The sequence below is a fragment of the Puma concolor genome, chromosome C2 (assembly GCF_028749965.1).
Source record: "Puma concolor isolate L17-30 chromosome C2, mPumCon1.1.hap2, whole genome shotgun sequence".
NCBI lineage: Eukaryota > Metazoa > Chordata > Mammalia > Carnivora > Felidae > Puma > Puma concolor.
The window spans coordinates 160,302,115-160,326,578 of NC_141675.1; the positions used below are offsets into that span (position 1 = coordinate 160,302,115).

Consider the following 24,464-nt stretch of genomic DNA (forward strand, 5'->3'; position numbering starts at 1 on the left):
GTAGATCTCTGTGAATGACCCATTTATGTGTATTTCCATGCTTATAATTTTGAGGGTTTTTTCTCTTTTCAGCTGATGTGTGTGTTGTGAAGGTAGAAGGTACCCCTTATCTCTGTAAAACTGATGAGGTTGGAGAAATATGTGTCAATTCCAGCGCAACTGGCACAGCGTACTATGGACTACTTGGAATCACAAAGAGCGTCTTTGAGGTTTGTACCTTTTTGTGACCTTTATGTTGGAGTTAAGTTCCATAAGCACTGATGCAGCACACTGGGCAAGGTCAGCTCCTGGAAGCCAGCACTTTGCATGTTGGAAGTGTTGACTTGTTGGGATGAGTCCAATGAGTGCCCACTCCTCTGGGCCAGGCACTGGACACGTGGAAATAAGGGGGTAGCAGGAGGGACACAGGCCATGCTGGGTGTGGGAGCCCCAGGAGGGTCTCATCTGCTGGCAGGGACTCCTTCCCCCGCCCAGGGAACCTTGGGCGACAGCCTCATCTGCCAGCAGGCAGAGTGTGTGCTGAGCTCTCCTGCTTGCCTGCTGGGTCTTACTGGCCAGCTGGTTGATTATCCATGGACCACAGCCTGACTGTCCCCTCTCTGTTCTATGCAGACTGTCCCGGTCACAGCAGGAGGAGCCCCCGTGTCTGACAGGCCTTTCACCAGGACAGGGCTGCTGGGCTTCATTGGGCCTGTGAGTATGTTCTGCTGCCAGGACCTGGGCCTCCACACCTCAGTGGGAGGGACGCTGCCCGCATCTATTGGGTATCTAGGGGCCATGGACTACTCTCCACATCCCATAGTGCACAGGACAGCAAACACGACAGGGCTGTCAGCTCAGGATGTTCCTGATGCCCGTAGGCCCGGTAGCAGTAGGAGTCCTGTACAGCTTCACCTTTCCACCGCCGACTCCCCTCCAGATGTCCCCTGGCCCCCAGCCCAGCCCACCAGGCTGCATGACCCTTCCACCCCATAGCCACCCCTGGGCCATGTGGACCCGTCTGTTCCTTGGTTTCCATGTGCTTTTGGCTGCTTGGAGCAGCCATCAGCTGCCTGACCCCCCAGGGCTTGCCTGCGTATCCTGAGTCCTGACCAGCATCCTTGCTTCCAGGATAACCTGGTTTTTGTCGTGGGCAAGCTGGATGGGCTAATGGTGGTTGGAGTTCGTAGACACAACGCGGATGACATCGTGGCCACTGCGCTGGCTGTGGAGCCCATGAAGTTTGTCTACAGAGGCAGGTGATGCGCTGCGGGTCCCTGTGCTGTGGCTCTAGATCCCTTCTCTACTTACAGTTTGAGTTGAGAAGTCTCTCTTCAGTAGAAGGAAAGCCCAGTGATTTGAATACACAAAACCTAAAACTTCCGGCCCATCAGAAAAACTTCACAGAAAGAGGATGATCTTTGCAGCCAGGAGCCTGTTCTGTCCTCACCTCTCACAGTGCTCACACAGCTCTTTCAGAGGATGAGGCCCATGGAGCACTTGGGTCAGCATCCTAGAACCTAGACATGCAAACCGAAACAACCACGTACCAGGTGCTCTGAAATCACCGATGGCCGAGTGTCTCTTCTGCTAAGGTTCAGCGAGACACACAGAGGCCCTACCTTGCTCCTGGGATAAGAATCAATTCAGCTTTTCTAGTGTGTTAGGCAAGCCCTTTAAAGATTCTTGTTTCTGTTGAGCCAATAAATGGACCTCTGGCCTAGACCCAGGGCAGCTGGGGTGAGGAGAGGAAAACCCTGTCTGACTCTGTTCACTTCCTGAGCTCTTTGCCCTGGAGGAGCAGCCTGGTCTCCTAGTTGGCCCATCCAACTGACAGAGCTTTTTCAATTTTCTTCTCAAGGGGGGGGCTCTTGTTACTCACACTAAGGTACCCCTGAGCCTGGCTAGACCCTGCCTTTGAATATCCCTTAAAGAAATCCTTAAGGAATTCTGCCAAATGGTGGGCACTGATGACCCTTCTCTTAGGTCAGGACAACAGGGGTGGGGGATGACCACCCTGGAGAAACTGGCAGGGCAAGCCTGTATGGGTGCCTAGAGCATGGGATGCCAGGACATCGTGACCTGCCCTCACAGCAAAAATGGGACACTGTTGGTGTAGGTATCCATAGGCATAAGGTCAGGGTGGCCCACACCTGTTTCTGGACTAGATTAGGGAGGCCACCGGAACCTGGTGGTACCTGGAGGCGAAGGCCAACCCTGAGAAATCCATGCCATCTCAAGTGATTAATGGAGGTCTGGGTGATTGCATCTCCCATTGGACAGGGTACCTTCCTGTCCCCACCACCGTAACCACCTCAAAATGAGCCACAGCCGATAGAGTGTGCCCTACAGGAACAATGTCCCAAGAATGCTAGCACGTGAAAGGAGTTCTTTGTTCTTAAACACAAACATGATAAATGGAATAAACAGTAGGAGAGATAACAGCTAGAGAAGGAAGTGATAAGTTAGAAAGTCAGATTAAGGAACTTCTCCGGAAGTAAGGAAAAAGAAAGTTGAAAAGAAAAATTAAGAGAGATGGAGTGAGAAAAGGGCTGGCGTCCAGAAAGCAGACCCCAGGGGAGGGGGCACACGCATGGAGGGAGGGCAGCGTCTGAGAAGCAGGCTTTTAAGTTATTATTTAACTTTAAGGATGTTTAAGTTATTAAAAGAAATTTTTAGAATTTATTTATTTTGAGAGAGAGCAAGGGGGAGGGGCAGAAAGAGAGAATCCCAAGCAGGCTCCACGCTGTCAGTACAGAGCCCGATGCGGGGCTTGAACCCATGAACCATGAGATCATGACCCCAGCTGAGACCAAGAGTTGGACACTTAACCGACTGAGCCACTCAGGCACCCCATAGAACTCATAATACTTGCGGACAAAGATTTCTGCACACGGAAATGTACCATATGTATTATAATTAAGGAAAATTGTCTTTTACAATATGTGCCTGGTTGTTTTGCTCTCCCCCGAAGTCCTTTTTGTTTTAGTGAATTGGAACTTATTTCAGCCACACTGTAGGAGATTAGGGACTGGTTGCTCTTTAGATTTGAAGCAAGCAGCCGGTTGCTAGATTGGCTTGTGAACACTAGCACTTTCACATCGTCCAAGTGAGAGCGAGTGTCTGTGTCCTGCTCAGTGCCCTTTGCTGGGTGGTCATTTTTGTCCTCGTCTTCCCCCAGGATTGCCGTGTTCTCCGTGACGGTGCTGCACGATGACCGGATCGTGCTTGTGGCTGAGCAGCGGCCTGATGCCTCCGAGGAGGACAGCTTCCAGTGGATGAGTCGCGTGCTGCAGGTGGGCCCAGGCGGCTCGCTGCCTTTCTGGCCTGTTTTTCGGAGTGTGATGAGTCCAAGTATACAGCTGTTCCCTTCGGCGCCCTGCCTGCCTGCCCTGTTCTCTACCTCAGTGTTTGGAGCACCTTTTGTAGCCGTGCTGCGCAGGCCGATGTGTGGTTGCCCCCCACCTGGTCACAGGGTTGACCCACTGAGAGTCGTGGCTTCCAGGACCCTCCACCCCGCACTGCCTGCATACAGTGGGCACTAAATAAACATGGGCTTTGTGAGGATGAGAGAACAGCATTTTGAAACCGTAATGCTATTCAAGGGTTAGTATGTCCCAAAACAGCAGTCCCATAAATCTGTCAATTAGAGAGACTCTTACTTGGATTCACAGCAGGCCATTGCCCCGGGGGCTGGTGAGAAATGAGAGCTTGTGCTCATCCACACCAGCGCTTTTCCCAACATTTTATGAAAATGCCAAACATACAGCGAAGTTGAAAGAAATGTACAGAAAATTCCTAATATGCAGTCTTTAGGTTCTGCAGTGATTGACATGTTGTTACACTTGCTTGTCCCAGTCTGTCCCTCTGCCCACTCACTGGCACCATCTTTCCCTGCACGGCACTCATTTCTCACATACTGAACTGGGGTTCAACATATTCTCTTTGGGGGTAAGGGGGTAAAATTTACGTCCGGTAAAGCACATCAGCTTTAAAGGTACCATTCAGTGAGAGGTTTTCAGTCGACTTGATTGGATGGAACTTACAGGTATAATGAGCCCATTTTTAAGTGGGCAGGTTGATGAGTTTTGGCAAAAGTATGCACCCAAGTAACACTACACAACGATATCTAAGATGCAGAGTATTTGCATCACTCCAGTGTCCCTCGCCCCCATGCTGCTGGCCGGCCCAGAGAACAGGCTTTGTGTCAGTACAGGGGAGCAGCATAGGACGTCTTCCTTCCTGTACAGACGTTCTGTGTTAGGGAATCACACAGTGTTTGCTCTTCTGTCTGGCTTCTTTGCCTCAGCATGTTTTTGAGATTCCTTGTGTTGTGTGGATCAGTGGTTAATTCCTTTTGATTGCTGAGTTGTGTTTCTTTGCTTACCTATTTCCGTCTTGATGTACGTTTGGTTTGCTAATTTTTTACTGTTATGAATAACAACTGCTATGGGCAACAGTGTACATGCTTAACCAACAGAGCCACGCAGGTGCCCCTATTATGGAATATTTTTAGTACAACAAAAAAAAAGAAGAATGTAATAATCCCCATGTTCCTATCACTCTGTTCAACAGTTACCAATCCAGGCCCCATCTGTGTCCCCACCAGGCCTCTTCCTCTTCTCCCTCAGGAGTGGGGTTTTTTTGTTGTTCTTTTTTGTTATTGTTGTTTTTTAATGTTTATCCACTTTTGAAAGAGAGAGAGAGTGCGAGAGGAGGAGGGGCAGAGAAAGAGGGAGACAGAGTTCAAAGCAGGCTTCAGGTTCTGAGCTATCAGCACAGAGCCCAACGCAGGGCTCGAACTCACAAACTGGGAGACCATGACTTGAGCCGAAGTCAGACATTTAACCAGCTGAGCCACTGAGGCACCCCCAGGAGTGGGTTTTTTTTTTTATTATTTATTAAAAAAATTTTTTTTAAATATTTATTTATTTTTGAGAGAGAGGGAGACAGAGAATCTGAAGCAAGCTCCAGGTTCCAAGCTGTCAGCACAGAGCCCGACGCAGGGCTTGAACTCACAAACCATGAGATCATGACCTGAGCTGAAGTCGGATGCTTAACGGCTTGAGCCACCCAGGAGCCCCTCCCTTGGGAGTGTTTTGAAGCAAATGCCAGACATCACATTTTATCTGTAAAGATTTCGTTATTTCTTGGGGCGCCTGGGTGGCTCAGTCGGTTAAGCGGCCAACTTTGGCTCAGGTCATGATCTCCCGATCCGTGAGTTCGAGCCCCGCGTCGGGCTCTGTGCTGACAGCTCAGAGCCTGGAGCCTGTTTCAGATTCTGTGTCTCCCTCTCTCTGCCCCTCCCCCGTTCATGCTCTGTCTCTCTCTCTGTCTCAAAAATAAATAAACATTAAAAAAAAATTAATAAAAAAAAAAGATTTTGTTATTTCTTTAAACAAGAAATATCACTATCACATCTCTAAAAATTAATAATTAGGGGCACCTGGGTGGCGCAGTCGGTTAAGCGTCCGACTTCAGCCAGGTCACGATCTCGCGGTCCGCGAGTTCGAGCCCCGCGTCAGGCTCTGGGCTGATGGCTCAGAGCCTGGAGCCTGTTTCAGATTCTGTGTCTCCCTCTCTCTCTGCCCCTCCCCCGTTCATGCTCTGTCTGTCTCTGCCCCAAAAATAAATAAACGTTGAAAAAAATAAATAAATAAAAATAAAAATTAATAATTGTATTTATTTGTTTATTTAATGTTTATTTATGTTTGAGAGAGGAAGACAGCATGATCAGGGGAGAGGAAGAGAGAGAGGGAAACAGAATCTGAAGCAGGTTCCAGGCTCTGAGCTGTCAGCACAGAGCCTGGTGCGGGGCTTGAACTTATGGACTGTGAGATCATGACCTGAGCCCAAGTCAGATGCTTAACTGACTGAGCCACCCAGGTGCCATATCTTTTATTTATTTTTAAATTGAGATATAATTGACATAATATTAATTCCAGGTATACAACATAATATCATATTTATATATATTGTGATCACCACAGTAAGCCTAGTTGACATTTATCACCATACATAATTACAAACTTTTTTCTTGTGGTGAGAACTTTTTTTAAATGATTTTTTCATTTCTGAGAGAGAGAGAGAGAGAGTCAGAGCATGAGAGGGGGAGGGGCAAAGAGCGAGGGAGACTGAATCTGAAGCAGGCTCCAGGCTCTGAGCTGTCAGCACAGAGCCCGATTTGGACCTGAGCCCAAGTCAGATGCTCAACTGACTGAGCCACCCAGGTGCCCCTCTTGTGATGAGAACTTTTAAGATCTGCTCTCTTAGCAGCTTTCAAATGTGCAATACCACGTCTTTAACTGTAGTCACTATGCTGTGTGTGACCTCCCCAGGACTTGTTCATTTTATAACTAGAAGTTTGTGCCTTTTGACCCTTCACCCATTTCCTCCAGCCCCCACCCCAGCCCTGGCTACTGCCAGTCAGTTCTCTGTATCTGTGAGCTCTAAGATTTCACATGTAAGTGAGGTCATGTGGTATTTGTCTTTCTCTGACTTAATTTGCTTAGTGTTATACCCTCGGGGTCCATCCATGTTGTCACAAATGGCAAGATCTCCTTTTTTTGTGGCTGAGTAGTATTCCGTTGTGTGTGTGTGTGTGTATACACGCACACACCACGGCTTCTTTATCCATTCATCCGTCCATGGACACTTGGGTTGCTTCCATATCTTAGCTTTTGTAAATTCTGCTGCAGTAAACATAGGAGTGCATTTATCTTTTTGAATTAGAGTTTTTGTTTTCTTTGGGTAAATACCCAGTAGTGCAATTGCTGGATCATATGGTAGATCTACTTTTAATTTTTTGAAGAATATCCATACTGTTTTCCATAGTGGCTGAACTAATTTACATTTCCACTAAACAGTGCATGAAGGTTCCCTTTTCTGCACATCCTCACCAACACTTGTTATTTCTTGTCTTTTTGATAGTAGCCATTCTAACAGAAATGAGGTGATATCTCATTTTTTTAAATCTGCATTTTCCTGATGACTAATGATGCTGAGCACCTTTTCATGTACCTGTTGAGCATATGTATGTCTTCTTTGGAGAAATGCCTATTTAGATCCTTTGCCAATTTTTTAACTGGATTGTTTGTGCTATTGAGTTGTAGGAATCTTTGATATATTTTGGAACTTAACCTCTTATCAGATATATGGTTTGCAAATATTTTCTCTGATTCAGTAGGTTGTCTTTTCACTCTGTTGATGGCTTCCTTCGCTGAGCAGAAGCTTTTTCCTTTGAAACGATCCCACTTACTTATGTTGCTCTTGCTTCTGGCATCATATCCATAAAATCATCGCCAAGACTGATGTCAAGGAGCTCATCACCTGTGTTTTCTTCTAGGGGTTTCATGGTTTCAGGTCTTACGTTCAACTCTTTAACCAGTTTTGATTTTATTTTTGTGGGTGGTGTGAGAAAAGGGTCCAGTTTCATTATTTCTCATGTGACTGCCCGGTTTCCCCAGAACCGTTTATTGAAGACCATCCCTTCCCCATTGTATATTTTTGCCTCCTGTGTCGTAAATTAATTGTGTATGCATGGGTTTATTTCTGGGTTCTCTATTCTAATTCCATCAATCTGTATGTCTTTTGTTTTTAAGTTTACTTATTTTGAGAGAGAGAGAGTGCATGTACACAAGCAGGGGAGGGGTAGAGAGGAGGAGAGACAGAATCCCAAGTAGGCTCCATGCCATCAGTGCAGAGCTCAGTGCCGGGCTCAGACTCATGAACCATGAGATCACTACCTGAGCTAAATCAAGAGTCAGACACTTAAACGACTGAGCCACCCAGGTGCCCTGTATGTCTGTTTTGATGCTAGTTCCATACTATTTTGGCTACTGTAGCTTGGTAATATAGTTTAGAATCACAAAGGGTGATATCTCCAGCTTTGTTCTTCCTCAGGATTGCTTTGGGTATTTGGGGTCTTTTTTGGTTCCATACAGATTTTAGGCTTTCTTCTAGTTCTGTGAAAAATGCTGTTGGAATCTTCATAGGGACTGCACTGAATCTGTGGATTGCTTTGGGTAAGAGTGGACAGTTTAACGATACTGATTCCTCTGATCCATGAGCATGGAGTATCTGTCTATTTTTTATGTCTTCAGTTTCTTTAATCTATGTCAGTTTTTCAGTGTATAGGTTTTTCACCTCCTCATTTAAATTTATTCTTAGGTATTTTATTATTTTTGGTGCAATTGTAAATGGAATTGGTTTCTTAATTTCTCCTTCTGATAGTTCATTGGTGTATAGAGACACAACAGATGTTCCCTGCGACTTTACTGAATGTGTTTATCAGTTCTAACAGTTTTTGGTGGAGTCTTAAGCGTTTTCTATATATAAGACCATGCCATCTGTAAATAGTTGCAGTTTTGCTATTTGGATGTCTTTTATTTCTTTTTCTTTCCTGATTGCTGTAGCTAAGACTTCCCATACATGTTGAATAGAAGTGGTGAGAGTGGGCATCCCTGTCTTGTTCCTGACCATAAAGGGAAACCTTCCAGCTTTTCCCCATTGAAATGAGGTTGGCTGTGGGCTTGTCAAATATGGCCTTTCTTAGGGAGGTACGTTCCCTGTATACCTGCTGTGTTTTTATCATAACAGTAATCTCTTGTTGTCATTAAATATCTAGTCACGATTCAGACTTCCCTGATTATTTAATGTTTTAACTTGTTTGTTAGACTCAGGATCAAAATGAGGTGAAAAGTTATACTTGGTGGGGACAGGTCTTTAAGTCTTTTTTAATCTATAGATTCTTTCTCTATCATATTTTTCTTGTGATTAGTTTATGGACAAAACCAAGTTCTTTGTCCAGTATGCTTGTTTAGCCTGAATTCTGGCAATTGTCCCTCTGTGGTGTTATTTAATACAGTCATCTGTCCCCTGTAGTCCTGCACATTGTGGTTAGATCCAGAGGATTGATCAGACTCAGGTTCAGTTTTCTGGCAAAAATTCTTCATAGAAGGTGGCATGTGATGTTTAGCGCTCCTGTAGTCACTGATCTGCTAGGACTTCACAGTGGTGCTACTTTCTCATCATCACCCAAGCAGCCTTAGAAGTTTCTTCTTTGGAGAGTGCATGTCCTCCTCGGTCACCTGGGGGCCTGGTGGTGGGCTGTATAGGAAAACAAGATCAAGGAGTGATTTCAGAGTAGTGAGATGCTTTCTTAGAATCCTCTAAAAGTGACCACTGAGTTTTGTTTATCTTTTCGTTAAGAACTAGTGGATTTAAACATACTGTATGCGTTTCAATCCATTATAGTTTTTTTTATTTTTCAGTGGCCAGTGGGAGCCCCTCAGGTTGGCTCTTGAATCCTTCTGACATTCCCCTGGGATTCTCTGAGGCCAGAGCAGAGATGAGGAAGCTCAGAGGCTGGGGGAAGGCAGTGTGTTTTGTGTCCTCGACGTGTCACGGTGGGGACTGTAGGGACCCTGCTACTTCCTAGGGCAAATGGAATTGGGTACCACCATCGGGGCACTTGATATTGCTGCTCAGTCACTGTTTCTGGGCTTTTTTCAGTGGACAGAGTAGGAAATGATGCCTCCATCATGAATTCATGCTGCAAGTTCCAAGCCAGATTCCGTACCACAAGGTTTTTACATAAGCCATGGATCTCCTCTCTGCCACACTGAAAGACTGCAGACATCCACAGCTCCCAGCAGTCACTCACGTGCCTCAGGCCACACTATGCACTGCAGTCTCAAAATCCTAGTCTCCACACTACCTCTAAAACGTGAGATCTCCAAGAGCAGCTTACCATTCGCAATTCTTTTTGCCCACAGGACGTATCTCACGGGCAGGGGGCGGGTACTAATCAAATTACCATGTTTAAATAAATACACTCTCTCTATGGGCCTTTGCTACCAATCTGATTCCAGTGCGGCTAAGTTCATTTGTTTTATCTTACTTTCAGTCACTGGGGAATGCTTTTTAAAATTTCAAGGTTTTTGTAAGTAAAATATACATGGCTCCGAAGTCAGATCTGAACGCCAGGGATATTCAGAGAAGTCTGCTTCTGCCCCCCACAGCTTCTCTAACTTTCCTTTCTTTAACATAAGCAGTTCCAGATTTATGTATATGTGTATGTATATGTGTGTTACACTGTAGGAAATGTACACACATCTTTCCGTCTTTCCGTGTCTTCTCGTTGAACAGAATGTCTCAGAGGTCACTGCCTCTTTGACCTTTGGATTTGCATGTTCTCACCCATCTCATAAGCCTTCCGGCTTCTTGCCAGTGTTGAGTGGGTCAGCGTGTCAGTATGTGTGCCAGGTCTCAAACACAGCGTCTCCTAACTCGTGTTACTATCGCCTTCCAGGCCATCGACAGCATCCACCAGGTGGGCGTGTACTGTCTGGCCCTGGTTCCTGCCAACACCTTGCCCAAGGCTCCCCTTGGAGGGATTCATATTTCTGAAACCAAGCAGCGGTTTCTGGAGGGGATGCTGCACCCGTGTAATGTACTAATGTGCCCTCACACCTGTGTCACCAACCTCCCCAAACCTCGCCAGAAACAACCAGGTTAGTCGTGCATGACAATACTTGTCTGATCAGTCTTAATGTCGGTGGCTGCCATACCTGTGGTTAAATGGTGCAGCCCTCTTGGGCCCTACGTCTCTGGGGCTGGGGTTAAGAGCCATAGTGAATGGCACATCAGGTCAGTCTCCACCTCCTGCCTCCCTGGACCCAAGGCACAGATGAGCAAACGTCATCACGTCACCTGTGTGGTGTGGTGGTTTTCACGTGTCTCTTGGAACCCGTCGGAGTGACTAAATTCAGGCATGGCATCTTAGGCTTGGAAGGTGAGGCTGTGACTCTTCGGGAGTAGAAATGACGCCCAAGAGCAGTCTTGGAGCTCAGGAATCTAAGGACCCTCTGCAGTGCTGCGGGGGCGGCCAGCTGTGCCAAGGCTGTGGGTGCCAGGGGACAGGTGCTGTGCCCCGTGGCCGGTGAGACCCAAATGGCCACTGTCTACTCCCTGATTTCACACATGTAAAAACTAATTTTAAAGCCTGCTTTGACTGTTATTTTTGTTCCATTGGTTATGTAAAGTTTTAGTAAATGCTAATAATAACTTTTATTGATTATTGAACAAATAAAATATCATTAAATAAATACACTTACTAAGAAAGATTTAATGTCCTGTTTTATATGTAAAATGCAGTAAAACAATGAAGTCTATTAAAATGTTCTGTTATGGCTGAGGTCAAATCTTCTACCCCCAGGTATATGCCGTTTGGTAAATTTCTCAGTCTGATGTTGCTTGTATTTGAGAGATTCTCTTCATCACTTACCATAAACCTTGTGGCTGGTTTCCTGAGCATCTGTATGTTAGTGAAGAGTGAAATGTACAGTCACATGGCAGTTCTGTACCCAGAGCCATGCCTTCTCATTCAGGGTCTCCGCCCCTGTTTCCTAGAGGTTGGACCAGCCTCCATGATCGTGGGGAACCTGGTTGCTGGGAAGAGAATCGCCCAGGCCTCAGGGAGGGAGCTGGCTCACCTGGAGGACAGTGACCAGGCGAGAAAGGTAACAGCAAGTGGCCAGTGCCTGGGAAAGCGAGGCAGGCGCCTCCCCGGCAAGGCCGTGGACTGATGGGCCTCTCTACACAGTTCCTGTTCCTGCCGGATGTGCTGCAGTGGCGGGCGCACACCACCCCGGACCACCCGCTGTTCCTGCTGCTCAATGCCAAGGTAGGCCGCCTGTGCCCATCCCTCCCCGGCTCCCGGTGCTCTGTCCCCAGAGTCCCTGCCCGGAGAACAGGGTGTTGTTGCCAGGCCATCCTCTCTGCCTGCCGCGCTTTGTGGAGCACTCAGCTGTCACATAATTCACGCAGTAACGTTTCCGTCCATCTTATATTTAACAGGAAAATTCTCATTAGCTCCTTTCCCAATTAAGAACAGTATGCTTATAAAAAAAACAAACAGTATGCTTGTAAATGAGTTAAAAGGAAGTGTTTATTTTGTAAAAATTAGGAATTTAGACTTTTGTTTATAGATTTGACATGGCAAATGCTGCTTACTACCCTGATCCTGGTATAGATTCAGAAATTCACTGTCAGGATTTTGGGCACCTTTTGATGTGATTACACTGTACCTTGAGTTCTTAGGATAGAAAGGAGGGGCTGTAACTCTCACATCCAATGGTTGGGCCAGTAGGCAAAATAGAGAAACATGACAAGTTAAATAACAGTAAAAATCCTGTCTCAGATGCATCACACAAGATGTAAGAACATGTGCACTTTGACATAGTAAAGGGAAGGTCACTGTGCTCTTAGAAAAATGCTGGTCCAGCTTTTGTTTCTGCTTGTTGCTGCCCACTGTCCCTTCATTCAAAACATATTTATTGATACCTGCCGAGTTACACGGTGTTAAGAGGAAAAGGGCACCTGCTCTCGGGACGCTTGAAGTGAGTCTTCCCTGCTGGAAAACCGGTCCGTAAGAAAGACTTTATATTCCTCGTCCTGTGTAACTGTGGATCTAGAAGAGTGTTAACATTTATTTTGTGACTGACAGTTATTGGCGGGGGCCGGGCCCAGACATGAGGTGGCAGCTCAGAGAAGGAGGAGAGACGTGCCCTCACGCGGTGTGTGTGGTCTGAACACCTGAGCGCAGGGAGTGCTTCTCAAGGGAGGAGGGCCCCAGGGTGGGGGCCCCACAGAGGAGCTCGCCAGGCATCTGTGTGGAGGGGTTGGCCGTCTTTAAAGCCAAGGAAGAGCTCAGGAGGAGCCAGCAGAAGACTAGCCCTGGCCTTCTCCAAATCCATTCTAGACTTTTCTCAAGGTCACTAGTAAAACTGCATTTCTTTTGGTTTGTCAGCCTTCTTCAGGTTTGAATTGCCCTTAGGTCCCTGAGGACGTGCTGGCTTTTGACCCAGCAGCAGGCCTGTGGCTGTACAGGTGGTCGTCCAAGGGGACTGGCGGGCTCTGGACATCTGGGCTCCCAGTATCTGCCTGGCGCTGACATCCTGCACCTTGGCTGGGATGGGAGAAACAAGCCTAGCTCCCCTTCGCGAAGCCTCAAGGGCCTGCGTGCCTGGCTCTGCATACACGCACATTGGCCTGTGCAGTGGAAGCACCAGTCGAGGAGAAGCGAGGGGTTCCCACTCCCAGGGGCTGGTCTGTTCTGGGGCATTATGTTTAGACTGAGCTGCCCTGTTACTTTTCTTAAGAAGGACAAAACAAGCTGTGAGGCCGGCCCGACTCTGGTCGGCCGAGCGAAGGAAACATTTGCCGGGAGCTGGTCTGCAGCCCGGCTGTCCTCGGCAGAGACGTGAAGTGAACGAGGAGCCCATGTGGCCGGGGCAGCTGTGCATCCGGCCAGGCACCCACCGCGGCGCAGGCCCGCTGACCTGGGGGACAGGAGCTTTGACATGCACAACCGTGCAGCTTATGGATGTCTGTTCATTTAATGTGATTACTGTGTGCATATGTATCCAGGGTGATGGTTGTTTCTGGGCAGGGAGAGGATGAATTGAGGGTGGTATGCAGAGTGGTGATGGCTTATTTTAAAAAAGAGAAATTTAAACAATGAGGCAGAATATTATTAGGCATTGAGAACTTAGACATTTATGGCTTTATTCTTTATAATGTTGTTATATTTAAGATATTTTATCAAAAAAGCCAAAAGAGTTTTCTTTAATGGCCGTGTCTCTGTCCTGGACAAGAAGCAGCCCCCACTGCTCCAGGCTCTCCTGAGATGCTCGTGGCCCGTCCCTTCACTGATGGCCAAAGAGCCACCTTTGGCAGTTCTGCAGGAACTCCACAGATGACGGGGAAAGACAATGGATGTGTCTGTGGGACTGGCAGTGGTCCCGGCCCCTAACCACAGGGTTCCGGGGACAGGGTGTGTGCAGTGTGAGCACACGCCCTGCCCCACCAGCTCCACTCAGCCAGGGACTGCGTTCCTAGGGCACCGTCACCAGCACTGCAACCTGCGTCCAGCTGCACAAAAGGGCTGAAAGGGTTGCCGCTGCCCTGATGGAGAAGGCACGACTGAGCGTCGGGGACCATGTGGCTTTAGTCTACCCCCCAGGTAAGCACACCTGAATGCCCTGTGCACACGCCACCTCCCTCAGCTCTGCGTTCCCTGGGACACTTTGTTATTATGGAGCAGACACCCTCATAACCTCCAGCAGGTTGGCCAGGTGCCCGGTCCCTAGCATTCCCTGTCCTGAGCACGACCTCCTCCACTCTCCCGGGAGCAGCCTGTGCCCCTGACCTCTGCAGTCACCGCTTCCGGCTCCCTAGGGTGTGAGCACACAGACGAGAGCACCCTACATGTCAGCTTGGTCTCCCAGTTTCCTTTGATAAAGTCTCTTTTAATCCACAGGCTCTCCATTTCCCTCTCTTTACAATTTATCTACCGAAGACCTGGTCTGACCCTACCTACAGAGGCCCCACGGCCCAGATGCTACAGAGCAGCGTGTTCTTGGCCCCGTGTTTCCTGCAGGCTGGCAGCTAGATCCCAGCCCTGGGTCAGACTCTGGTCCAGTGTCTCTGCCAAGACCAAGTGCTCCTGCATGATCTCACCGGAAGCCCATGCTGGCTTGTGTCTCCGCTGGTGGCATTAGCAGCCACTGACTGATGCTTCGGTGTTTGACATTCATTAATCCTTTAGGGGTCACAAAACCGTGATACTCTAATTCTTTCATTTCTTTTCCATTTATTGGCCATAGAACTAACACACAGAAACCTCCCCCTTCATCTGGTATTTGGCTACCCCGTGGTAGAATTCATACGTGTTGGTTCTTTATGAAATGAATTTTGTTTCCTGTCACACTCCAAAGGTGACCCAGCAATGAATTTAAAAATATATACATATCAATATGAACTCACGGGCTTAAACTTATTTGTTGGGTTTTATCCTTTGTAGTTACTTTCCTTATCAAAGTTCAGGTTCTGCCATGTTTGGCCAATAGGAGCCTGTTCTGGCTGGCTTAGCACTTGGCCACTAGTCCCTTACTGCTTCCTCGGGTTTATTGTGACAAGGTGCTCCAAGTCCCCCTAGTGCCCATCCTACCCCAGACCTAAGATCAGCCATTTCTCCACGGAGCCCCCCTGTCCCCTCCCCATGTTCCCAGAACAAAATCTGGGCATGAGGGACACTGGTTTCTCCTGGATTGGCTGCTGTTTGTTGGCTCTTTCAGTGAGCAGAACTGGGAGTTATAAATAAATGTATTTTTTTTATTTAAAAAAAATTTTTTTATGTTTATTATTTTTGAGAGAGAGAGAGAGCAAGCAGGGAAGGGGCAGAGAGAGAGGGAGACACAGAATCGGAAGCAGGCTCTGTTATGCCCAGAATTCGTGATCCCCAAAGACCACTAGGGAGCCGAGTCCGATGTAAAAGCAAAAGAGCCTTTATTCGAGCTAGCTCAAGCTCAATCCCCTACCTGCACCGACGCAGCGGTGAGATACCGGGGAGAGAGAGCGAGTTTCAAAAGGACAAAGGTTTTATTGGGGCCTAGGGGCAGTTGGTGAGGTAATGGCTGTGGCCTCAGCCGATTGGCTGGGGAAGGGTCCGAGTCCTGTTAGGCAGGTGAGCGGGAGGTTACTCAAGGGGAGGAGGCGTGGTCAAGGTGAAGGACACAGAACAAGATGGAGTTGGCCGGCTTAGGCCCGCCCTTTCAGCTCCAGGCTCTGAGCTGTCAGCACAGAGCCCGACTCGGGGCTCGAACTCAACAGACGGCGAGATCATGACCTGAGCTGTAGTTGGCCACCCTACCGACTGAGCCACCCAGGAGCCCCTAAATAAGTGTATCTTTAGAGAGGCACTGCCTTCTGAGTTCATAGTGTTACATCCCATTCAAATCCAGGATCATAGGACTTTACCAGACCTCACCTACCGCGTATCTCCTTTTTTCCATACCAAGACTCCTGCTTCTTCAGAACAGGGAGATGATAGAGTTCAGATATCCCATAATTACTCAGCTATGTAGCCCTGCATCACATGCAGTGCTCCCAGAATAACTGCACAAATACTGTAACCACCAAAATGAATTCTGAAAACAGTTTACAAGGTTTGCACCTGCTTTTCTGCCTTCCCCTGCCCCTTGTTGCTGCTTTGTGTCCGTGCTGTCAGGAGTGGCCGTTACAAATGCAGCCTCTCTTTTCTTACCCTCGTTCTGATGAGGTTTTGGAGTGATGGTGAGGGGTGGGATCTGGAGCCAAAGGCCAAGAAAAAATTCTTGAGAAGTCTTTGGTGCAAAAAGGTGATTTTATTAAAGCACGGGGACAGGACCCGGGGGCAGGAAGAGCGCACCGGGCTTGTTGAGGAGTGACTGATTACATACTATGGAGTTGGTAAAGTCGAAAGGGAGCCCTCCAGAGGGACTTTGATGTGCTAATGAGGACTCCTAAGATACCTGAGGCCTCCCTCCCTGTTGTCAAGCTAAGGAGGTTTTCCTCTAGTAAGACATTAACATTAGGACAGCAAGGGGTTCCTGGAGAAACTATACTCTGTATTTGCCACAAGTGTTTGTCAATGGGCTGCAGGTAATGTGGAAATTTAATGTTACCTGCCATTTCCTTCTTGCCTTTGTTCCCCACATCACTGTGGAGGGGTGATGCTGGGGCTCCAGGAAACTGAGTCTACAGGTTTCTGGAGATTAGGCTGTTGATAAGATTGCCTTTTTCTTGTAATTTACGAAGATATTTGTAAACTGTTGGAGACTCCTGTCCTGCATGACTGTGATCTCTATCAGCTAACCATTGTTTTTCCCCTTTCCTTTGCCCTTGGGCAGCCAGGAGAGCTGAGGAATGTCATACCTATCTTAGCTGGGGGTGGTCTGGGGGGTCCGCCTGCCTTATGCTCCCTCATCCCTGGGATGGGGTTGGGTGGCAGCCTGGTCTTTCCTGGCACAGGGATGTGCTAACTTGAATGCTCCTAAACCCACGGGCCTCAAAGTCTGCCTCTGCTTTTCATTCTCTGGAGTGTAGGGTGCTTTTCCCCAGGGCGACTGCAGTCCCCACTCTTGAACTACCCTGGCTTCCAGGTCAATGCCAGACATCGTACAGCATGTCAGTATAAGGCAAGCTGGTGCTCTCCCCTGCCGGAGCTGTCTACACCACACCCTCTACTGTGGTAGGGCCACGCCCCCGGGGTCAGGTGGGAGCTGCAAAGCTTGAGGAGTGCTCACACAGGAAAGGCTGGGGCTAAAGTAACTGCAGAACACCTTAAAACTTTCTTTTTTTTTTTTTTTTTCTTTAGTTTATTTATTTTAGAGAGGGAGAGAGAATCCCAAGCAGGCTCTGCTGTATCAGCACAGCTTGAACTCACAAACTGTGAGATCATGACCTGAGCCTAAATCAAGAGTCAGTCATTTAACCAACCGAGCCACCCAGGCTTCCCCATAAGCTGTTTTTAACAACAAAAAAGAAAATGCATGCTGAAGGTCTAAATTTACATTTTATTTTTTTGATTAAAAAAAAATTTTTTTTAATGTTTATTTATCTTTGAGAGACAGAGCGAGAGAGACAGATCACAAGTGGGGGAGCGGGGGCAGGGGTGGAGGCAGAGAGAGGGAGACACAGAATCCAAAGCAGGCTCCCCAGCTCTGAGCTGTCAGCACAGAGCCCTATGCAGGGCTCGAACCCATGAGCTGTGAGATCCATGACCTGAGCTGATGCTTAAGACTGAGGCACCCAGGCACCCCTAAATTTACATTTTATGAACTTAACCAGGCCGGTGGAGAGGTTAATAGCTGGAGGGCTAAGCTGTGGTTCCTGCTGGAAGGCCCAGAACCTCCCTTGGGCACAGATATCTTGCAAATGCCACAGGCGCGTGTGTTGTGTATTTCTTGGGAGTGAAGGGGGAGTCCAAGACTTTCTTCCAATTTTCAAAGGGATGTGAGAGCCAAGGGATTAAGAACCCATGCTCTCTGGACACTCCAGAAGAATGGGGTGCTGCTGGGACTGGATTCTCCCCACCTGTTCACCTGGTGATTCCAGGGATGGGAGGAAATATGTGCATAATGGGAACAGCATGAATTTTGTGAGCTCAAGGAAATGAGCTCCTGGTGATGTCTCTCTTGCGTGCTGGGTTTGAGGATATGCTTGTTCTGTGTCGGGCAGGGACCGTGCATGCAGGTGCCCTGGCCTGCTGTGTGCCAGCACCTGCTCTCCCTTCACTCAGTCCTCCTGGCTGCCCCACAGGCACAGAGCAGATGCATGGTCCTGTGGCGGCGGTACTGGGGGGCCAGCTGGACCTGGCTGGTGTGCTGAGCTGCCCTGGCCGCAGTGTCACATTATTAGTACTGATGGAGCACTGGGGACTTGTAATCCAGTGAAACCCACCAGCTGGGTGAAAGGTGGCATATTTATTTTGACTCTGGAATTGAAATAGCCTGAGGCTGACCAGTGGGGTCTGGTGTGCTCTGAGGGGTAGCATCTAGAGGGGCCTCCACGGTGGGGGGCGCAGGAAATGCATCTCAAGTTGGGCTGAGTTCAGGATGGAAATACAGGTTTTAAGCATGGTATAATTCCCCCTAAATTTTAAATATGAGGAATTTTAAACATTTAGAAATTTGAAGGAACATTTTGGTGGTCGCATGTTGTGATGTGCAGTTGAGAGCAGGATGGGGTGCCCTGGCCCGGGACACATGTACAGTGAGGAGGTGCAGCGTTGGTGTCCCCAGTTCTCCAGAGATGCCTGCCTGCGTTCCCCACCTTCTCCTCCTGGAGGGGGTGGACCCCCTGCCTCATCCTCCTCATCACCTTCTGCTGGCAGAGGTGGACCCCTCCCCCTCCCATGCCCCCTCCTTTTCCAAGCTAGGCAGCCCCTCAGAAAGGTTCCTTACTGCTCTTGCGCACCTACCTTGTGCTTGGCCCCTGCACACAGGAATGGCAGGCATGGTGCTGCTCTCCGGGCCTAGGCCTCCTGCCCTCAGTGACCTTCTCTGTGCCATGCACACCCCCATCCCCTCCCCAGCCTTTCAGGATAGCTCTCTGTACATCCCTAACACCACTGAGTTCAAGAAATACTGATAGCTGGCAGGCTGGGTCTGGGGACCCCAAGGGGGTCATGCAGGACCAGCCAAGAGGTTCCCTGGCTGTGCAGAGGATAGAAATCAAATGCAGAACGGCAGGAGGTGAAAGAATTTATTGAGGATGTAGAGAGAATGCAGGTACATACAGTGTCTGGGAAACTCAGAAAGGAAAGGAGAGTCCCATCTTTTTCGGGATCTGGGGATCTGGGGATCTTACTGAGGATAGTGGTCCAGTGCATGAGTCCTCTCAGGCATCCAGGAGCTGATTAGAACAAAGATGAGAGCCCGGGTGTTACCCCTTGGAGCCAGGGGGCCTAGGTGTCCACTTGTCTTGTGCCCTGGTCTGGAATATGCATATGATGGCTTCCTCTGGTCATCCTCACCTGGTCCTTCCTTGGGTGTGATCTGTTCTGGAGAAATACACCAACTCCTTGTCCACACAAGGAAGACACACACTGTTTGCATTCTGAGGCATGTGTAAAGGGATGCAGATCCTAGCAAGAATAGAATCAGGAAAAGGAGCAAAAAGATTTTTATGGAGTCCTTTATTGAGACAGTTTCCCTGTCTCAATATCGTATTAGTTTGGAAAAGTCGTGTTTGATCCACGTAGCACATGACAGGAACCCTGCTTTATCATTCCGTGGTACTAGGCGCTGTGAGCCACACTCCGCCCTGCACTGACCCCCTCTCACCATGTGTCTTCCCAGGGGTGGACCTCATTGCCGCCTTCTATGGCTGCCTGTACTGCGGCTGTGTGCCTGTCACCGTGCGGCCTCCGCACCCCCAGAACCTGGCCACCACGCTTCCCACCGTCAAGATGATCGTAGAGGTACCTGTGCGCGGTGGACGGCCAGGCAGGCCCGATGGGAGGGCCCTTGTTCCGGTAGACCAGAGGTCTCATGTGTCATCTCTCCCAGGCCCTGCGTCTCACTCACGCCTTCAACCCCTGTGCCCTGCAGGTCAGCAAGTCTGCTTGCGTCCTCACTACACAGGCCATCATGCGGCTGCTCAAGTCCAAAGATGCAGCGGCTGCTGTGGACGTCAGGACCTGGCCGACCATTCTAGATACAGGTACCTGTCCTCAGCACCGTTGGTTGTGTGCTGGCCCTGCCAGGACACACCACCTTTCCTTTCTTTGTTGTAGGAGTTGCATCATTGCCACCAAAAAGTAAGAGTTAGGTAAGGGCAGCTGAAGTCAGTGGTGAGGAGGCTGCTAAAAGTGCCCTTGCCACTGGGTTGCTGGCAGCCTGCCTCCTGGTTTCACTCATGGTGGGGCCTCTGAACCAGAGCAAAGATCCTTGCATGAAGCCTGTGTGCCTGTGGACCACCCCTCCTCTCACTGCCTCTCATGCCTGTACAGCAGTCGGTGGTTGTGGGGACACATGTGCCACAGCACACATACATCTATCCTTTGTCCCCATCATTGGGGAGTGCTGCTGTGCCCCATGAATTGCTTGTGGGCTGACCAGGAAGGTTGTAAACCCCTGGACCACTGTGCCTTGGACCCTGAGGTCACCCTCCCCATGGAGACACCCCAAGCTAGTAGCACCCACAAGCTTTGTTAGTGACTTGAGGTGCCGGCCGTGGAGTAGGCAGGAGTCCCTCTTTCCCCATCGCACCTGGCAGGCATCTGTCTGTCTGTGCCCTCCAGGGGAAGAGGTCAGGGACTATGTTGTCTGTGGCAACCTGCCCAGTACCTGTCTATAGGCACAGGGAGCGGAGCAGACTGGCTCCAGAGAGTCACATTGCTTCACCAGCTTGCTACGAGGTGGGTGGGCCCCAGCCCTTGCCTCACTTGTGTCTGCCTCACAGTCTCATAGGAACCGCAAAGCACGGCAGCCCTGAGGGCCTGTCCCTAGTGCTGTCTCTGCGGTCAGAGTTCTTGTTAACACTGGCTCTGCCCCAGGCTCTGTGACCTCCAATAGGTCCCTGCACCTCTGAACAATCCCGCTGCTAAATGAAGCGGCTTCCTGTACGGCTCTCATGACTTGTCTTCCCTCTGTGTCCACTTCACCCACTGTCACCACACATTCAAAGCCGTCATGGTGGGTCTGCTCCACATGACATTTCCTTGAAGGTTAAAATGAACTTCCGGGGCGCCTGAGTGGCTCAGTCATTTGGGCGACCGACTTCAGCTCAGGTCATGATCTCACGGTCTGTGGGTCGGAGCCCTGCGTTGGGCTCTGTGCTGACATCTCAGAGCCTGGAGCCTGCTTCGGACTCTGTGTCTCCCTCTCTCTCTGGCCCTCCCCTGCTTCCTCTCTCTCTCTCTCTCTCTCTAATAATAAACATTAAAAAAATTTTTTTACATGCACTTCCCCATGTACCCATGTGGCCTGCTGCCTTGAGGCCTCCCTCTCTTCTGCACTCACTCTCCCCCAGACTCCCCAGGTATGAATCCTGTTTCCTTCCTCCCTATGAGAGCCTGAAGTAGCATTAACATTACTGGTGTCTCTGGTTCAACAGATGACATACCAAAAAAGAAGGTGGCTAGCATTTTCAGGCCACCGTCCCCAGACCTGCTCGCATACTTGGATTTCAGCGTGTCGACTACAGGGATATTAGCAGGTGTGAAGGTGAGCCCTGTGATCATAGCCCTTACTTGCTTCAGCCTTTGATGGGGTGGGCAGAGAGGATGGTGGGTGTGGGTTTCTGCAGGCCCTCACTCTTATCCACAGCTTGAAGCAACAATACTGTTCCTTGAAGTATTCCCTAATTTTGGGGGTTTACTGGTAGTTAACACAGTAAACCCCCAAAATTAGGTTAGCCTGAGAATAGTGCATATTTTGATGCTCTGTGGTAATATCTAAACTCAGATTTACGACTATCTTTGGGAGCAGATGGCTTTGATGAGTCTGTCTCCTTACCAGGAGCCAAGAGCTCCATTCAATTTTTTTATTATTCTGAAATCTCATTTAGAAGATTTTTCGTGTACATTTTCCTGTGTATTATTTGGTTTGTATGCAGATTTGAGCAGCCACCCTTGAAGGAAATAAACGTGCCTGGCGGCTGTGGTTGGCGGACACTGTTCTCTCTCCCCTCACGTCACTGACCAGATCTTTCATTGTACTTCAGATGTCGCACGCAGCCACAAGTGCCTTGTGCCGCTCCATAAAGCTACAGTGTGAGCTGTACCCCTCGAGGCAGATCGCCATCTGTCTTGACCCCTACTGCGGCCTTGGCTTCGCCCTGTGGTGTCTGTGCAGGTGAGTGTGCAGGTGGTATCTGTGCAGGTGGTGTGCAGATGAGTGTGCGGGTGAGAGTGCAGGTAGTGTCTCTGCAGGTGGTGTGCAGGTGAGTGTGCAGGTGCCATGCCCACCTGCAAGGCTGGAATTGCTGCTGTAAGTCTTTGGAGCTTTAGTGCTCACTCATTTTTGATACTCACGAGCCTAAGATACACATATGAGTGGGTTTGTTTGGGGTTGAAAAGGATTGGAGGCTGGGTCTGAAATTGAGTAAAAGAGTAAAAATATATTTTTCATTAAATATAAACAGTAATCATTACTAGTAATAGGGAAGAGACTACTTAATTTCATCAGATACTAGGAAGTAGTGACAAATCTTTGGAAGAAGAAAGCCAGGGACTCCAGCCGGCAGACCCTGACCCAAACTGTGATCCTGGATCCTTCTGAGGTGCTTGAAGGGAGACTAAACCCCTGGATATCACCCCTGCTCCTGCCCCCACCGCCCCAGTACTTTCTATCGAAACTCCCACTTGACATTAGGGCACAATTGCGTCCTGTTCTGGCTAGAAAAGAAGTGTCCTCAGAGAAGGAGGAGAGAGGTGGGCACCCCAGGCCCTTCTGGCGCAGGTGGACAGGGCATCCCTGAGGCTCATGGGCCGAGGACTAACACAGAGCCGAGGCCGCAGCTGTCCTGCTGTCCTGACCCTCCCTGTGCTCTCTCTCACAGCGTCTATTCCGGACACCAGTCAGTCCTGGTGCCCCCGCTGGAGCTGGAGAGCAACGTGTCCCTGTGGCTGTCAGCCGTCAGCCAGTACAAGGCCCGCGTCACCTTCTGCTCCTACTCCGTGATGGAAATGTGCACCAAGGGCCTGGGCGCGCAGACTGGTGTCCTCAGGGTGAGCGCACCCCCCTGTCTGCCACTGAGGCCTGCCCTGCACCCTGCTTTCCTTCATCTCAAAGTGCCCAAACCAGGGGCTCCTGCGTTGGTTCTAAACTGGGCCCCTGGGAACGTTTAAAAAAAAAACAAACCTCCCAAGATCTGTTCAAGCTGTTTATGGAAACAGAGAAAACCCTTTCCAGGAGTTGAGCCGCACTGGCTTCATGGGCCCTCTTCCCTACACCTCTAGAGGTCACTCCCTTTATCGGCACAGCCCACACAGCAAAGGAGAGTGTGAGACCCAGGCAGGGGTGCCGGGGCCAGAGTGCAGGGGTACCGGGGAAGGGGGGGCAGGTCCTATACTAGCTCTGAGCAGCGCACCTCAGGGTCCCCTGAGGCCTGGGGTGGAGCCAGAGCTGTGTGCAGGGGTGGGAGCCACCTGGATGCCAGGAGTGGGGGGCAGGGCACCCTCCAGTGCATCCAAACTTAGGACCCCGAGGAACCAGGACCAGCTGGGGAGGTGGGATCTGCATCTCCACTGGGACTAGCCTCCCTGCCCTGCCCGCCCTGCCTGCAGACGAAGGGGGTGAACCTATCCTGCGTGCGCACCTGCATGGTGGTAGCTGAGGAGCGGCCCAGGATCGCGCTCACACAGTCCTTCTCCAAGCTGTTCAAGGACTTGGGGCTGCCAGCGCGCGCCGTGAGCACCACGTTTGGGTGTAGGGTCAACGTGGCCATCTGCCTCCAGGTAAGGCCTGCACCGGCCTCCTGCAGTCCTCGTCCTCCCTGCGTGCGCTGTCCTCCCTGCTTGCCCTCTGAGCCCTTGGTGTTTTCACTTACACAGAACCGGTCAGCTTTGTGAGCCAGGAGGTTGTTATTTAAAAGATGTTCTAGTCTTGTTGATGAACAAAGGCTTACTTGGAAACAACACAAGTTGTTCTTGAACAGTGACTATTAACTTACCGGGAAAAATCTCCAAAGGATACAATATGTAGCTAATTTTTTAAAGCAAGATAAACTTGTAAAGACAGTTAGCAATTTGAAATTGAAACATTAATTAATGTGGTGATTTGTATTGCCCTAAATTAGTTTTTGAAACATTAAGGTATTTTACTTATTAAAAGGAAACACGAAGTTCCAGAAATTGAATAGCTCACTTGTAGTGCTGTTTACTGCTTCTTCAGATGACTGGCTGTTTTCCAGATTTGGTGCTAGTATCTCCATTTCACTTCTTTCTAAAAACATACTGAACGCCGTACTCCACGAAGCGGTTCCGGAACTACAGGGCAGAAGAGGCATCACTGGAGCCAGAGTGGGTCCAGATCCCGGGCTCTCGCCAGGCTTCTGGGGCCTTTGCTCAGCCCTGGTCCTCGGCCCGTGGCGCACCTGCCGGGCACAGGGCAGGTCTTACATGCAGAGACCGTCCTGTTCTCCTCACCCTTGAA

At 49.4% G+C, this 24,464-nt stretch overlaps 1 protein-coding gene across 6 annotated transcripts in view; it reads left to right on the forward strand.

Moving 5' to 3' along the window:
- Positions 1-24,464, forward strand: part of DIP2A (DIP2 acetate--CoA ligase A) — a 121,169-nt gene that overhangs the window by 88,102 nt on the left and 8,603 nt on the right. For all 6 annotated transcript variants that reach the window (XM_086676227.1, XM_086676228.1, XM_086676229.1 and 3 more), the window contains 14 exons: positions 73-209; positions 613-693; positions 1,111-1,238; positions 3,161-3,275; positions 10,292-10,493; positions 11,392-11,501; positions 11,585-11,665; positions 13,882-14,005; positions 19,665-19,786; positions 19,917-20,028; positions 21,424-21,533; positions 22,033-22,163; positions 22,870-23,038; positions 23,597-23,767. In XM_086676227.1, coding sequence (XP_086532353.1) covers positions 73-209; positions 613-693; positions 1,111-1,238; positions 3,161-3,275; positions 10,292-10,493; positions 11,392-11,501; positions 11,585-11,665; positions 13,882-14,005; positions 19,665-19,786; positions 19,917-20,028; positions 21,424-21,533; positions 22,033-22,163; positions 22,870-23,038; positions 23,597-23,767 — 1,793 coding nt within the window. The remainder of the gene's footprint in view (positions 1-72; positions 210-612; positions 694-1,110; positions 1,239-3,160; positions 3,276-10,291; positions 10,494-11,391; positions 11,502-11,584; positions 11,666-13,881; positions 14,006-19,664; positions 19,787-19,916; positions 20,029-21,423; positions 21,534-22,032; positions 22,164-22,869; positions 23,039-23,596; positions 23,768-24,464) is intronic.